Raw genomic sequence first — 17,681 nt, forward strand, 5'->3', positions numbered from 1 at the left:
CAAAGCACAAACAAATGCCAAAGGAAAGGCGGGACCGCTCAAACGTTACGTTTACAACTGTGAGCCATAATAAACCAGTCTGTGACGACACACACGGACAGAAATAGGCCGCGAAAGAGCAAAAAAAAACCTGTGACGACATAGTGCCGGAACTCTTCGAAAGCTCTCGGTTTGTCGTGGTACGATAGATTTACATGGCCGCGCCCCTTCATCTCTATAAACACGCCTCTTACATTTTGGGCATGCGCAAAAAAGCTTTAAATCTGTATCTGTCAAGAGGAGCAGAGACCCCTCTCATCTGGCAGAACGCCGGTTGAGGGCGCTCTTTTACGTTGCACTACCATTGGTCGTTACGTCACCAGTGAGAGAGTGCCTGTGAATGGCTGCTGTTTTGTAGTGTCGCTATTGGCTGCAAGAGGGCTCGCGCGGAGAGGCGGGTCATGAGTTCATCCGGAAGCGGCCGCAGCTCGGATTGGTCGGAGGGGGCCGCGCCGGGAAGATGGCGTGCGTGAGGGAAGGGGGCGGCCGGGCGGAGCAGCAGGACTGCGGGATGGCCGGGGTCGTGAATTGTCCTCCTGTGGTCCCACACAGGGACAGTGACAGCGGCCCCAGATGGGGTCCCCAGCATGCAGGGGCCAAGGAGCTGGCAGAGCTGTACTCACCAGGTATGGCACCCAGGACGTGGTATGGAGACTGTTTAATAGCTGCGGCGTTGGAGAATGTGATGGGATCAGGATCTAGTGAGAGGCATACAGCCGTAGTGAGACGCGTGGGAAGTAATGCACTTTAGCTTTTCGCCCTTGAAGCTGGCTTGAGAAGGGGTGGGGCAGGATAAGCGCAGCCGGGGAGAAAGCTTAATGATGTGTGAAGAGAGGGTTAATGCTAAAGGTACAGCGTGTATGTTTAATGCTACTTAACCAAGAAGCAGATGTGCATAGGAGGCGCAGGCTAGAGGAACTGTGATCCCTGTGTTTGGTGAGAAAGTGCATTGGTCTACCCAGGGTGATCCATCCGTGTTCCTCTTCCTAATCGGTCATGAAGGAATGAGGATACTCCCTGGTCAGGAATTCGAAATGCATGGGTGACAGACTGGACACGCCAAGCTCCAGGGAATGTGTTGTGGGAAATGCTGTCTGTGTATCGAAGGGGGGGTGTTTATGATAAACAAAGCTTTAAAACCAGGGAACGGTTTGAATAAAGACTTATTCATAAGAATAAGGAGCCCACTGGAAAGCACTCTCTTCCACGAAAGTCGAGATGTTGGGGTGATACTGCGGTTGTGGGTGTAGAAAAAGTGCCGTGCGCCTGCTTCACTAAGAGAAGTACCTATGTCATTTGGGGAGGGGGTGGGACGGAGTAGGGGCTTCGCCATTAGTCATGTATAGAGAGCTAGGAGACCCGCCCATAAGAATGCAGAGCTAGGTTGTGTAACGAAGTGTAGAAGCACTCATGGCATTTGTGAGTGGCTCTAAGAGCTCGGCTCATCAATGTCCAAACGGAGAGGACACAGACCCAATGGGAGTGGAGGGGGTGTTGTGGCAGGTGAGAGAAGTATGTATGTGTACGGTATTTCTGTAGCACAAACCTAGCCAGAACACAGCGGACGGGTGTACGTCGTCAAAGGCAAGTTTAAAGCCAATGAGTAAAAGGGGAGAAGCTGGGTTGTGGAAGGTTAAATCAGACCCTCCAGGATTTCGCGCTTTGCAAAAAAATAGCAAAATCGGCAGTTTTGTAGAAATGCTGCGATTTTTATGAAACTGCCCGCAAAATTTGGAAAATATGATAAAAAAAAAATGACCTCTCAATTACGAAGTGTCATTGGCAGCGATATCCGGAGCAATGGTTGGTGCAAGCTGCAGCGGCCTCCTGAAGAAGGCCCTGGCATTTTTTTAAATTAATTTTTTTACACAATTTATGCACTGAGTCACAAGACTGTAGCCGGAAACGTGACTTTAACTGCAGTGGGATACTCGCATCCCTTAGGTGGAGCCGGGAGTGCTCTTGTGAATGCGAACAGCTGGAAACTGCAACATAAAAAAATGCTATTAGTTTGCCTTTAGGGGCCGGACTAGGCTTGGAAGCGTGTTTAAATTGGAGCAAATAGTTTGACCCTGTCTTTTAATGCTGTAATTAGACAGACTCTTACTCCACTAGTTTGTCATTCTCAGGGGCCCTCTTCGAGCTAGGACAACAGGAAGTTATGTAACATTGCAGGAGACACGATTGGCAGGAAGTGATGTGAACAACGTGCTAAAAGACAACAGCCTGTCCTGGAAAAAAGATGTGGGCCATATTTCGGGCTCACAACGGGAGGGGGATAGTATACACACGCATATCCCTTTGTTATCTTAATTTGAAGGCTACGAGGACCAAGCCTTGTCAAAACCAATAGGTTTGACTGGCCATTGAGCACCGAATTAGGCAATAAAAACATCTTCTGCTGAGCAAAACACTTTTAAAAACACAAAAAGATACAGTTCTTTGTCCCGATCATGAATCATCCTTTTCCTTAGTCTCTCTTGGTGGTCCCTGCCTTTGTCAGGCTCCGACCTTAATCTCTGCTGCTGCAAGGGCATCTCCACTCTGGTGTAGGCGTATCCTCTGTTGTTCTTGCTTGATTCTTGTGGGTGCTAAACTGTTGCCACAAGAGGGTTCAGTAGGGGGCAAGTTTGCCATTTCTTTGGTGGCATCTTGGGGAGCGACTTTTTTGTTGTTGGAGATAAGGTGTGGGGGAGAGGGTAGGCGGTGTCTGGGTAGGCCACGAGGAGGAAGCGACTGATGCGCACTTTAGGCCTATTCACAAACCACCTCTTGTAGTACGTTTAGTGGTACTACAGTAGGTCCCCTCATGTACTACAAAATGCTTCAGAGGGCTCTGCCTCTTTTATCTTATGCTTGGAGATCTGTAGCCTGACTGCTGAGCTTTCTGCCTCGACTGAGGGAGGGGCATGCACTTGTCCACAAAAGAGCTAAGCCCTTTCCTATTGAACTTTTAAAGTTACCAAGGCAAAAACGACTGAAACAATCGTAAGTCCAGCATAAAACACCTTCAACCACTGGTACTGCAACACCTTTCCCTACCAAATAATGCAGGTAGGGACTTAAACAAATGTACAAAAGGTGATGGGAGGAATGCTTGCAAATAGTCCATCCACTGGTGTTCATACACTAATTACCTTACCTTTGGTCAAGTGCTTTCTGGTGGATAGTCTACTCCTGAGCCTGTGGTTTCTGGCACTCAGCATCATTGAAGTACAGCGCAATTTTGAAATTGAATTATCTGTCCTAGCATCTGCTATAGTGGTACAAATTTCATATTTTTGTCCCTGTTTATCGGAAACACTTGAGAGCTACACTGAGACGATTGCTTGGCCTCAAAATGGCTGGTCTCGTAAGGAGCCTAAGAGCCGTCCTCAGTGGGGAAGGCAGGACCTGACTCAATAGGGCTCTCGAGGGATACTTTGTATCCGTTTCTCTTCGGGGCATTTACTAGCCCTACTAAACATGCCTATTTCAAAGTGGAATACTCTGCTAAAACAGTTTTCATTGATTTCAGGCTGAAAATGAATGATTAGTAATAAAATATAGTGCTGCAAAAACGCTGCTAAATTTCCATATTTATGCCGCTAAACTTCCATATTTGTGCCACTAAATTTCCAAAACCATAACGCAATATCCGGGGGGGTCTGGTTAATGTGTTGTGTTGCAGCGCTCTTTAAAGAAGTGAGTCTTCAACTCTTCCATAAATTGGAGCAGGATTGGTGTGGTTGTGAGTTATATGGGATGTTCTTCCAGTTCCCGGGTGTGTAGATGAAAAAGGCCTGTTCTATTTTTACGTCGAGCCTGGGAAGTATGTTCTGCGAGGCATGGTGTATTAGAGTATGGACTTGAAGCCCCGCCCACTCTCTGCCCATATTTGTCAGTGGCTTGTGTCATCGTCCTTCCTAAATGCTGGCTTCTAATTTGTTAATACGCTTGTTAGTCCCTCCTTAGTACTGCTTTGTCTTTATTTGTAACCTCCCATGAGGACTGGTCCTTTTACTTTGGTTGTTACTTGGTACATCTTATTTAGTCTGGAGCACTATTGTCTTTAATGAGTTTCTCCTACTGCAGGCACATCATCCTTTCCTGCAAAATTCAGCGTGCCATGCACACTTTCACTTTCCAAGCAGCCTGGCACAAGGCGTGCGCTTCTTTGAAATGCAATAGGTCTCACATTTACAAGAGTTTGAGCTATTGGCATTGTAAATAACAATGCGTTTTATTTGTGTTAATTATCCAAACAGATAAATAAAAGGCATTGTCATTTACAATGCCAGTAGCTTAAACTGGCAAATGCAAGACCTATTGCATTGCAAATGCTTGTTACACTTAGGCTGCAGTCTGATGGTGTCCTGTCTACGGATGTGCTTAGAAGTAATACTGAGCCTGATACTTGGGCATACCTATGGTATTGAGGATTACATAATTGTTGAGGATGTTGTAACTGCTTCCTGAAGAGGAACAACACTAATGGTGGGAGCTTTGCTACCCTTGTGCCCTTAGAGGAGGACTCACCTCATTGATGATAGGGAGAGTGCTAGTCATCAGTTTGGATTGAAGAGATGTGAGTATGTTTCTAGTCCCCTGGTATTCAGAGAATATTGAATATCTTGAGGTTGAGAGCTTTCCTAACTGGTCCTCTACGGAGGTGACTGGAACCCTTGCAGAACCAGACCGCCACTTTTGTCAGATACTGTAGCAGGGCAGAGGTGCTTAATGGAGCTTGGTTGGGGTACTGTAAGGTAAGGCATAAGTAGAATGACTTCAAAATGAAGCCCACTTCCTTGCCGGTTTAATCTTTAAGCACAGGTAGTGGAGAAATGCCTTTACACAAAAGGGAGGGTTTCACCTTAAACTCTGGAGCGAAACTCACGAGGTAATATTGCAGGTGAGGGAACCCATGATGAATTCTGCATAATGCGTAAATGGGACGCTCTGTATGGATCCTTCGCAGGCTTAGTGTTGGGCTCCTAATCACGTGTAGGTTCTCCTTGCTCGTGTGCCTCAGTGAGGCAGTAGGAGATGAAGAATTTTAACCGCCTCTGGATTGACTGGTTGTTCCCGAATTCACAAGTTGTATCTAAAAGACAACAGAAAAATATACCTTGAAGTTGTACATTGTTAGTTGTAGATATTTAGTGGTATCAAGAGGAAGTGTATCTGAGGCCTTGCAGCTTACGTGTGGAAACGTATTCACTCCCATGTTGCACACAGGTATTGCAGCACAGACACCAATAGAAGACACTGGGGTCATTCTGATCTTCGATGTAAAGAGTACAAGTAGACAAGGAAAAGTCACCCAAACGGGTATTATAATTGGCCTTCTTACTCTGGCAGTGGTGTGGGTTTAGTGCTGATAGGAGAACTCGCCAGTGAACCAACCTTTAGCATATTTTCCACATTTCACGATGCACGATGTGATATTCGGTGCTTATATTGTTGTCACTCGCCACCTCCTTTCATGACGGGGCTGTCATCCTGTTTCCCATTGTGATCTAATACCGAAGTCCATTTTTTTTTTCTAAGCAAAACAAGATTACAAATTTAGGTCTGAATTAATTAATTCAATGAACTTTTCACTGTAGTAGCAGGTTGTCTACAAGAGCCATTTGGTAACCACGCTCCGTGGAGGAACCTTATGATGAATTCAAAATCTGTGCTATTAAGGGTATAATAGGGACCTCTTTAATTATTCCGTTCCGAAGGCAAGCATTTCTGCATGATTATGCATTTGCCACACAGTCCACCACCTGCTGAATAATTTGTGGATTCCAACACCAAACTGTTTCTAGCTAAAACGCATCGAAGGTTACTGAATACGATGCACATGTGGTGCTGCCGTTTGTCAGTCCCTTTCTAAAGTTTACGTGATCATCTTTTAGTTTGGCATCGCTGTATTCTGGTGTTAAACTGGTACTGAGGGGGTTAAGAGACAACATAAGAAACTGCTATAAAATACTGCATCAAGCCACATCGTTTGCCTTTCTTGCCACACATTTATCCACCACCGCCACATAATTTGAACCTCCAGTTCATAATCCCTGCCTTAGTTGGAATTGTTTTTTGTATAGACGGAGCAACAGTTGATTCAGCACATGTACGTATGTTTTCATTTAAGCTAAAAACATTTGTAGGACTGGATCAACTGAAATGCTGGGGTCGCCTGCCCAGGGTCTGGAATGTTTACCGGCGAGACTGTTTTTATTTGTACAATGCTGTTTACAACTTCTGCCTTGCAAGTTACTGAAGTACTTTAAGGACATTTATTTATAACTCCCAGCAGGGAAGCACTACCAGAAGAAACCACCCTTTCTCTGCACGAGCCAGAATACACCGGTTTTGGGTGTTCACTTCAAGAAATTAGGAACGTTGCATAAGAGTGCGGCGCGATTGGAGATTTTAATCTTTTACATCATTTTTTGTCGAAGGGATTTAATCATGGTACGAAGTACTACTAGTGAGAAACGAGATACAAGTACGTTTTTCATTAGAAAAGCGTTTGCAAAGTAATTCTTGTGAAAGTTGAACAGTAAACTTTTTAAAGAAGAAAAAGAACTGGCAGGTAAATTGTGTAAGTGATTCATAAAACCAAAACCCCGTGACAATGTTTAATTAACAGTTTAAAGCCCTGTTAGTAACGTGCTCGTGCATTTTTTTTTTTTGTTCTTTTTTTTACAATACTTGAAACATTTTGGGGGCCTGTTATTGCTTTTATTAGCCAAGAACCCATTGTCTATGGACAACTACACAAGCACCATTATTCAGTGGCCGCTCCATCAAATGTTTTGCTCACTGCCAGGCACATTTCTGACTGTTGTCAGTAGCATCCATAGGTACACTTGTTATGTGTACTGTTTCGGAGTGCCTCTCTGGTTTTAAAATTAATGCATGCAGGGTCGTGTTCTCCAACCTCTATGCTTTCATGCTCTGCTCGTTCCTGCAAGGACTCGTCTCCTTGGAGGGTGCAGCTTTCTACCAACAAGGTAACCGTAAACCTTGGAGACGGTTGCTCATGAGCTCAGCTTTGTGATGTAGACATACTTCTAAGTAATTAACGTGTCTTTGGTCTGTTCCATAAGAGGGGGTGTGCACCCTGCATCAAGACTTCGGATTTCTGCAACGTCATTCGGCATTGTTTGATAATGAATTGAGGCAGTTTGTAGACTGTAGAATTAGTGGGGTGGAGAAAGCCCTTGCTGATGGGGGTTGTCTTTCCTGAATCATAGTTCTTTATTTTTAAAGTGCTTTGTCTGCATCTTTGGAAAATGTGCATCATTGCCCTTCCAGAAGTCAGAGCACGCAGGAAAATGAAGGACAAAACGCTGCCAGTTTAACAATATTTCAAACATACATACTCATTTGAACCATTCATTATTTGGTTACGGATGATGTTTATGAAGTAATCTGAGTTGCCGACTACTCGGAACAATAAAAAAAATGTCAGAACCCTAAGTACCATCCATTTATTCCTATAACCAAATCGCTACAATGATCTCTGTCGGGATCACACTAATTTTAATTTAACATTAAGCAATACACTCCGTTACTAAACTAACACTAAATAAATGTATACTAACTATACACAACCGATCAATGAGAATTCCTGAACTGTCTGGAAAGGGTCATTCTATTAATAAAGTACCATGTTGCCATACTAATGGCAGAAGAAATTCTACAAATGCTCATAACACATTTTAATGCTGTGGTGTTTTATAACAAACTTGGTGATTCTGTATTCTTTCTATATATGCGTATTTATGTGGGGTATTCCTAGCTAAGATGAAAGAATGTTGCTCAGTAGTGGATGTAGATGGCAGAAGTGCTATGGCAAGTGACCGAGAGGAAAGCTTGACTATAGGAAGATTGGTGAACGTGAAGTGGCAGAGTTACGGGGGGTCCAATTGGATAGTTCAATTGCTTTTAATAGCCAGCAGGTTACATAGTGGCGAGATGTTGCTTGACAAGTAGTCTTTTGGGCTTTTTTTGTGATCCAAAGTAGGAGGCACTGCCTAATGGAGTTTTACATCCGTGAACCGTAGACAACCTGGCATCCATTTTGATCTTTTTCCCATTTCTGGACTCCAGCTTGGAGATGGTGTTGCGCTGCTTGCAAAGTCATCCAGAAATCTTGATCGCTTATTGAGTGTGTTGTCTTTGTCAATCGCTTTCTAGGGACTACATCATTTAAAAAAAAAAAAAAAAAAAATGTGATGTAGTTGGGCACAGAGGGCTGGTGGAGTTCCATGAAAATTGGAATTATCCTAATGAGGTTTTGAAAAACTTGTTAATCTGTGCTTGGAGAAAGCACTTCACATGTTTTGATGGGTTTGGCAGATGCCTGCTGGTAGGTGTTGCAGTCAAATTTTGATGATCCTGCACCAGGGTGATTTTTCTGAAGCATTCTTCTAGAAGGAATTGTTCCCCTTTGCAGGGAAGGGGCAGTTGATCTTGGGTGAATGTGGTCTTTTGTGCACTAGTCATCTAGAAGCGACAGTGGCTGTAACTGTAGAAGCCCAGAGGTTTGTTGCATTCTGTGAATTCTGGTATGAAACCATCCAGATTATTCTCCTCACGCTATTAATAGACGAAGTGCTGCTGGCTTTGACAAAAAAGGCAAACTCTGGTTTGGTAGGGATCACCTTCAGCTAATCCATCAACATGAAAGCTTGAATAGTTGTGAGGCATTTTTTCACTGCATCTGTGGCCTGGCCAGGTGAGACCTGTAGGTAAAGCTTTGTGTCTCAAATTTAATTTCAAAGAGAGCTATATTTCCTGTATTGTCCGAGGTTTGGGGGAAGTTAGAGTAAGCTTAACAAAATATATTTTTTTGACTGCGGTTTGTGAGTGTGTATTTTCACCATTTATGAAGCATACACTCTTGATGCTAAAGAATCACACTTAGTCAGTAGAAGGATCATTGATAAACTTGAGAAGTGAGGATTTAAGGTGAGGACAGGATGGTGAGGCACAAATCAAATCGATTAAAAAGCAAGGTTCTGTCAAGTAGTCTATGACTCCACTACATTGCCCCCTCACCACTCTCCAAGAACATATTAAACTTTAAGTTGGCCCTTTTCCTGTTGGAACAGGCCACAAAATGCAGCATCCAGGAGCCTGTGGCTTTGGATGTCTTTTCTTGTCTAATAGCATTTAGATCCTATTTTTGTAATGTGAAACAGTCAGACACACAGGGCTTTTCTGCACCCATAAGGAGCCACTCTCATATCTGTACACACTCACATAATCGGATCCGCAAGATGGCCGCAGGGAAGGAGCTGCAGGGTTGAGCTCCACGTCCGGGATCACTAAAGTGCATATTCCGACCGGACCGACCACAGCAGCCCCCCCCCCCTCCCCCCCCCCCCCCCCCCCGACGACAGCACCACCAATTCAACACTCACTGGACATCGGATGAGGACACGGCTCTCGGACGAGGATTCCGTGGTGAAGCGGACCTTGTGAAGCCTACCCGGGGGTCCCCGGAGCCACTAGCGCTAACGAAGGGATCGAGGAAGACCGCTGCTCAAGATGGGAGAGGCGCGGCAACCACGGAAGATAGGGACTCCAGAATCGACGCTAAGATCCTTGCGGTCCTGCGGCTTCGCCGCTCTCCCGAGTCGAGGCACCGGATCATAGACTCCTCGCCTGACCAGGCAATGGCCTCCATACACGGAGCCTCGAAGCGATTCAGCCAGCTCTAAGACCATGGGAGGACCCGGAACTCCAGGACCCGCCCTCACTGAGGTGAAGCAGGTCAGTGGCGACCCTTGAAAGAGACCGGGACACTCCGTGACGGCAGCGGAGCCCCGGGTCTCAACGTGCCTGGAACCCCAATTGCCTGACCCTGCAATGGCCGCCAGATTCGTAACCGAAAGCGGCAGAAGCATTTGCTCAAACACTAATCTCCACAATTTACTTAGATTATCATTCCACAATTAACTTTGATTATCATTACCGATAATTACCGACAAGCATTTAAAAATTATACGCAGCAAGTATTCTTCAAAGAGAATGAGATGGTCGTCATGACCATTTGTAAGTAAACTGACAGATAAACAGTTCAAAAATCCTAAGCAGCAAGCATCCATCGAGGAGAATGAGATGTTTTTCATGATTATTCATAAAGAAACTGATATTATGACCCAAGCCACTGACGCCTGATCCACTATTGGCCGCCAGAAGTGAAACAGAAAACGGCCGGCTATAAGGCATCTAGAAGATCTTGGACCACCGCGATCTCTACGATATGTACTTAGGGGGTCATTTGAGACCCTTGAGCCAGAAACAGGTCCCCACGCTGACGTAGGGCAACGTACGCGCCCTCGCTATCCCTACCCAGGACTTATACACGATCACAGCCGGACAGAGATATCCCTGTCTCCTGTTGAGAATACCTCTATCGACACTGGCCCCCTCACCAGGAGATCAGGCCAACCCCAACTCCCTAACCTAGGCCCAGTGTAGCCCTTCTCAGCACGCCCCCTTCCCCACTGCCCCCCTCTCCCGAGAAGCAATCCCCCTGTCTCCTCAACCCGCCCTCCTGACCGGACTACACTCTCTCCTCGGTACGACATTCCATCCTATTACACATTGGAGAGTACCCGCCTCCCCCACAACACAGAAAAATGCCACCGAACACGCAATTGGCTGGCGCCCCGCAAACCCCAAACTATCTAAGTCCCCATGGGCCGAACTCCTTCGCTATCACTTCCCCCCCCTAATCTCTCCAGCAAAACGAAGAAACTCTTCAAACATAGACTACTCAGACAACATCCCGAAACACTATTTGTAGACACTTACCACTGCACCTCTAGAGGGCAGATAAAAATGGGCTTCATTTTCCACACTGAAAGACCTGACAACTGGTCCCAAATTTTCAACACACCTCATCATCCCCAAAACCACCATTACACCCCACAGTCGCAAATTGATGACCTCTCTCTCAAATCACCAGTCGATGTGCGGCAATATCTCCATAACCATCTTCGCTAACGGCACAGTCCTGATACAAGCTAAGAGCGTTCACCTTGAGGTCTTCGACTCCCGCTTCCTCGCATTAAAAGAGGCCCCCGTGATCACCTCGCGATCAAGACCGACCCCATCCCTCCCCCCAGTGAGCCTTCCACGACAGGGGAGGCACCGGACCCCTCTCTCATCCGCTTCGAGAGACCCTGCGCCACCATCTCGAGACTCCCACTGCAACTCGGCAGCCCCGAATGTCGATCTCTCCCCCTCTGGCAGACGACCCGCCCACCCCTGCCCCCCCTCCCTTCCCATACCTAATTCCAGGATGGAGCATTACCCTCTAGCTCAACCTCCTTAAACCCCCCCCCCCCGTCCTCACGCTACACGAAATCCGACGCCTATCTCGAGCCAGCTCTCCCTCTGCCCTTGAGCCCTCCCGCAATCAAACCTGCCAGCTCCTCCCCCTATAACCATCAGGACCGCGTCACACACCCCTCCTTTAACAACCATCTCTACAGGGACCCTCCCCCCCCCCCCCCCCCTCCTTGGATAACATGACACAACGCCTCATTCTTCCAGAAACTCAGCTTGAAATCCTGATCCGAGGCTTGAACGAAACTCTATCCAACCTGACCTTGTCCCGAAAGCTTGTGGGAGGTTGTGTGGGCTATCTAGTCTCACCCAAACCAGTCCACGTTCCACCCCCTAGCGAGCCTCATGGTCATCCTAGACCCCAATTCTGGTCCAACAGAAAAGGGAATGATCATTGCTACGAAAGATCCAGAAGAGCAACACCCTCACTTTCCCCTCAGGAAGTGGCTCACCTAGTCTCATCCTACGACCCCCCCCCGGCGTATTCCTCCCCCAAATCCTTGTTCCAAGTAATTACGGGATTTAGAAGTGAACACCCCCCCCCCCCCCCCCCCCCCGAGAGTCCCCAGACCCCCCAGCCCACCTAGCCTTCCTACATAGAGTCCAATCCACTGAGAACAGGAGCAAAGAAGGACCCCCCCGTCAACTGCATGCTCATTAACTGCAGATCTGCCTCTAAACATGCAACAGAACTAGCAGAAGCCATCCTCTACCATAATATAGACATAGCATTCATAACGGAGACCTGGCTCAATAATCTCTCCTACCCCAGCAGGGACATGCTGGTGCCTCCCGGATTCACAATGATCAACAAAGACAGGCAAGTGAAAAGAGGTGGGGGCCTTGCAATCATCCACAAGAACAACATCTCCATCACGGAAACTTCCTCCTGTCTGTATAGCTCCTTTGAATGACTCTCAGTCATCATCAAAACGCACAACACCAGGCCCACACTTTGCCATCTTCTATACCACCCCCAGGCAACTCCTTAGAATTCGGGGTTCACCTTTCCGACCTGATTGCCCATTGCGCACTCGGCATCTCTAACAACATAATTCTGGGCGACCTCCATCTTAGATGGAATGAAACAAAAAACCTGCTCATTCAAACCCTAAACAACCTACTACTATAAAACAATCTGACCCAACACTGCTCAGAAGAAACTCATCATAGAGGAGCAATCCTCGACGCAATTATAGCCGGAAGCAGTGCAATCTCCATCGACCACATCCTCCCCGTTGACTGGTCCGATCACCACGTAGTTCTTTTTCACATCAACCACACGTTCTTGTCCAATCAAATCCCTAAGCAAGACCCTCCACCCCCCCTCCCGAATGGGTCAGGAACACAGCCCAGATTCCTTGTGCTGACCTAGACGAAAGAATTAGCTCGCTCCTCCCCAACACCACGGACCACCTCAACTACCGAACTCGCCTCTCTCTACAACTCCAATATGACGCGCACCCTGGATCACCTTGCCCCCTTGAAACTAAAAAATCCAGGATCATTCCCTCCAGATCATGGTTCTCCTCCGACATCAATGATGAAAGAAGACCGCTAAGGACCGCAGAAAGAATCTGGAGAAATAATCCCTCCGCCATCCATCGTGGTGAACTCTAAGTAGCACGCAGGAAGTACAAAAAGCACTTTAAGAACAAAAAGACAGCTTTCTCCTGCTCAGCTCTAGATACCGCAAAAAACCGTCCCAAAGAGCTTTTCAATATCATCAGGAATCAAACCTCTAAACCTTCACCCTCCTCAACACCGGCATCCAAAGAACGATGCGACAACTTCGCCATCTTTTTCAATGACAAAATCGCCAAGATAGATCTCTCACTTGGCTCAAATCTCATCCCCTCCACCGAGATCAAATCGAACAAAACTCTTGTTGGCTCCTCCTTGAACCCCCCTAAACACTGGTCCTCCTTCATTCCCATCCAGGAAGCGGAGATAATCAAACTAATCTCCAATGCTAATCCCACGCCCTGGATCTGATACACCCTCACCTGACCGAAGACATGAAGCTCGTCCTAGCCCCGCTATGGTGCAGGATCATTAACAGCTCACTAAGCTCTGGAATCGTACTTGACTGCCTCAAATTAGGCCAAGGCACGCCACTGCTGAAAAAACTAGGGCTAGACACTGAGGATCTAAATAACTTCAGACCTGTATTGAACCTACCTCTTTTGTCCAAGATCTTGGAAAGATGTGTACTCCCCCAGTTGACCCAACACTTGGATAACATCAATCTCCTTGATCCCCATCAATCGGGCTTTAGAAAAGGCTGCAGTACCGAATCTGCAATCCTCAATGTCGTAGACGATCTACTCAAATCACTTGACTCTGATCAATGCTGCCTTCTCATCCTCCTAGATCCATCGGCCGCATTTGACACAGTTGACCACAAACTGCTTATCAAGGCTCTTCAAGAAAGGGCCGGTCTTCAGGAGACGGTCCTCCACTGGTTCACTTCCTTTCTCCACAACCGCTCACAAAGAATAAAAATTAAAAACTTCGAGTCCGACCTCCACCCCGTCATCAGGGGTGTTCCACAAGGGTCAGTGCTCTCTCTGCAGCTTTTCAACATTTACATTGAACCCCTCACCACTCTACTCTGGAAATCCATCATCCCCTTTCACTTAACACCACGCTAATGGAGGTTCAACACTGGCTCACATGTAATTACCTGAAACTCAACCAAGAGAAAACGGAAATACTCCTCATCTCCAACAAAGACGAAAACCCCCAAATCGAAGAATGGCTCAAAGCAATTGACGCCCTCAATGGTAACCTCACCTTAGCGGATTCGGTAAAATCCCTAGGGATCACCCTTGACCCGAAACTGAACATGAAGAAACGCATATCAAGAACCGCTAAAAGTGCCTTTCTCAACCTGAAACTTCTATACAAAATAAAACCTTTCCTCCCACCCAAGGACCTTCAACAAGCCACACAAGCACTAGTGTTCTCCAGAATAGACTATGGGATTGCGACCCTGACGGGGACAGCAAAATCTCTCCTCGCCCCCCTGAAGACATCCTTCAATGCAGCTGCCAGAATGGTTACGGGTTCTAAGAAATTCGAACACATCTCTCCCGCTCTCAGAGAACTTAAATAGCTCCCAGTTGAGTTGCGAGCCAGCTTTAGAACAGCCTGCATCACGCACAAAGCTCTACACACAGGCAAACCGGAATACCTGGCCGCCAAACTTAAAAGGGCCGGCCAGAACAGAAATCTCAGGAGCTCCAACTCTTTACTACTCATCCCGCCAAAAACTCGCAAGAAGAAAACCGCAGCCAAATCATTTGCTGGAAACGCACCTAAAATCTGGAACTCCATCCCCCCCCCCACATCAGAACAACCCCCTCGTTTCCAATATTCAAGTCACTTCTCAAAGCCCTCTTCCTCGACCGCTCTCGAACGAACCGATAGAGCATAGGATGTTCCTCAGCCAACGTACCTCAATGTGGGACCGATGTCACTGTCTTGGATCAAGAAAACTTTCTTTGTACGAACTAATTGAACAACGAATACGCTAGGATGATCGTCTGTTTTGTATTGCACCCCCTCCCCTTTGCCCCTTCGCTTATGTACCTGTTCCCTACCCTGCGCGATCCCTCATGCTCTACCTATTACCTGTACCGTCTATTCGCTCATAATTGTAGATCTGTAAAGCGCTCGGATACCCCCGGGTTCAGCCAGCACTATAAAACTCCTATATACATACAAAATAAATAAATGCGCTTTAGTGTGATGTAGCCCATATCCTAGTGTTGGATTGGGTTGCTCCTCAGCATGCGCATCCATCCAGTGACTAACTGACCACTTGACTCCTATTGGACATGGGTTCTGACCATTCAATCCACCAGGAGTTTTGCTTTTGATTACCAGGACCTTTTTCAGTGGGTGACTCACTACCTGAGTCTTGAACTGAGTGTGTTTACCTCCAGTGTCCACATTTTAAGTGAAGACCACTGCTTTGCAGGTAGGATAAGTAGCAATGGGCTGGATACAAGTAAGCAATGACGTGCATATGAATGTGCGGGCTGTGTGTGAGACTACCGTCATGCCCATCCCAACAACCATGCACAGGTAGACTGGTTCAGTTGGGACTTCACAAGGGTAAGTGCTAACCTGGGGTAGCCTTATTAGTGGACATTCATAGACCGGTCGTTAGGGTTTACTGGGAAATCTATCGTGATTAAACTGCATTGTACATATTAGTGAAATCTGCCTTTGTGTGCTGTTTGTTACATCAGTTTGTATGGCACAGCATATTACCTGTGAGGGTATCCAGGTACTGGAGCAGGAACATAGGCAGGGCAGTGCTCCTAGTTGAACAGCCAGGTCTTTATTACGGAAATTGAGAAGTGGAGTAGCAGTCCTGGTGTGTTGAGGAAGTTAATCCCAGTTCTTTGTGGCTATGAAGGCGGGCCCTCCTGATTTTCTGCTGCAGATGTGGTGGGCCTGTACGAGGAAAAGAGATGTCTGGAAAGTTGGTAGAGTTTAAGTCGGTCGTTAAGGTATGCTGCCCCAGCGTTGTAGAAGGCTTTGTAGGTGCAGATGAGCAGCTCGAATTGCCAATGTTTTGGATGAATAGCCGATGTAGTTTAGGGAGGTAGGTTGTGATATGAGCGCTTCTGGGGACGTCCTGGATGAGTAAGGTGGCAGTGTTTTGGATGGGCTGGAGTCTTTGTGCGAACTAGTTGGAGATGTGGACGTAAAGTGCTTTGCAGGACTAGAGCCTACTGGTTATGAGGACCGGGGTGACCATGTGTCTTGTGTGCATGGGGCACCATTTGAACATTTTGAGAAGCATTCTGAGGACGAGGCAGCAGAATGCAATCACAGCGCTGACCTGTTTGTTAATGGTGAATTTGTCGTCAAAGATGATGCTGAGGTTTCTGGCATGGTCTGTGGGCATAGGACCCAAGTTGAGTAGCCACCAGGAAAATCGGGATCTCCGTTGTGTCCATGTTGAGTTTAAGAAAGTTCTCTCGCATCCAGTTGGACATGCAGGAGATTACATTGGTCCTGGTTGTGTTGTTCGTGTTGATGAGGGAGAGGCTGAGCAGAGTGTCTTTGGCTTAGGAGACAATGTTGATGCCGTGGGCTCAGGATGCCATGTACACGTTGAACAGTGTTGGCCTAAGAGAGGAGCCCTGGGGGACTTTGCACACTAGCTTTTTGTGTTTGGATGGGTTAGGGGTGAGTCTGACTCGTTGAGTTCTGTTGGAGTAGTTTCTTTCTACCTAGGCCTACACAGTCCAGCAATGTGTCAAAGTAGGTTAAAACATGCACACAGAGTTAAAATATGCAGGTCCCAATAACCTACTCGTACTTCTAATTGGAAATCAAGAATTGTCATATTTCTGTGGCTCCACTCCAAATCAGATTCCTGGATTTTTTCCAACCTGCAGGGCCAAGTTAATTGCTCTGCTTCCCAACAAAGGCCTATACATGCAAAGGGAGCAGTTATCATTGATTGGCTCAACTCCTAGGAAGAAACGGGTGGGGAGGAAAATTGCATCTGATAAGTAGCTGTCGCACAACACGTGGGCCTAGTCAGCCCAGGCCCACTGCACAAAGGAGGAAGGCCAGACTTGTGGAGCCAACACATGAGGGGCTCCGTTTTGAAGTTTTGGTAGGGAGGGATCTGGCAGTGATGTCAGCTGGGGTGGAGCAGAGACCCTCGGAGTAGCTCTTCACAAAGACAACTTGACAGCAACATTTTGGATTGTCCCAGAATGCTGTGCAGGAGGGTTGGGACAGTGGTGGAGTGTTGATGTGATATCCTAGGATTGGCCAGGGGTGTCTGGCATCTAGAACTTTACACCCCCACTTATAGAATTCTTTACAAGTGAGAGATGGGGAACAAGTCCTTGGACCTGAAAGATGGCAGCCGAGTAATGGGCAGCTGGAAGGAGAGCCACCTGATGCCCTGCTAATGACTTTGGGTTCAGCTGACCACCCAGGGCTCCTGGCCTTTAAAATGGCATGCTTGGCTTGGAACTTCGATCTCTGTCTCAATGCTCCAACTTTCTCTGCTTGGCTCTTGGCTGTCTTGGAGGACAGTCAGGGAGGCAGTGGAGCCGAGATTTTACCCCAAGTGATCTCTGGGAATAAGGAGCCAGTTCCATTGTCAGCGAGATGTCTTTTGAGTGTCAATTGTGCTGTCCTATAAGAACCATTTGGAGGAGGAACTAAACTCCACTGCCCCCTCCCACCTCCCTATTTGCCCTCCAAGGCAGCCAGGCAGAGAAGGCTGGTGCAAGGAGCCAGAGAACCAGGCTATCAACCAT

General features: G+C 47.0%; 1 protein-coding gene across 1 annotated transcript in view; it reads left to right on the forward strand.

Annotated features, from left to right (window-relative positions):
- Nucleotides 1-244: 244 nt before the first annotated feature.
- PEDS1 (plasmanylethanolamine desaturase 1) overlaps nucleotides 245-17,681 on the forward strand; it is a 180,123-nt gene continuing 162,686 nt past the window's right edge. Inside the window, exon 1 of the mRNA XM_085619152.1 lies at nucleotides 245-665. Within this exon, the coding sequence (XP_085475278.1) occupies nucleotides 500-665 (166 nt within the window). The 5' untranslated portion in view covers nucleotides 245-499. The remainder of the gene's footprint in view (nucleotides 666-17,681) is intronic.

Source organism: Triturus cristatus, chromosome 7 (genome assembly GCF_964204655.1).
Source record: "Triturus cristatus chromosome 7, aTriCri1.1, whole genome shotgun sequence".
NCBI lineage: Eukaryota > Metazoa > Chordata > Amphibia > Caudata > Salamandridae > Triturus > Triturus cristatus.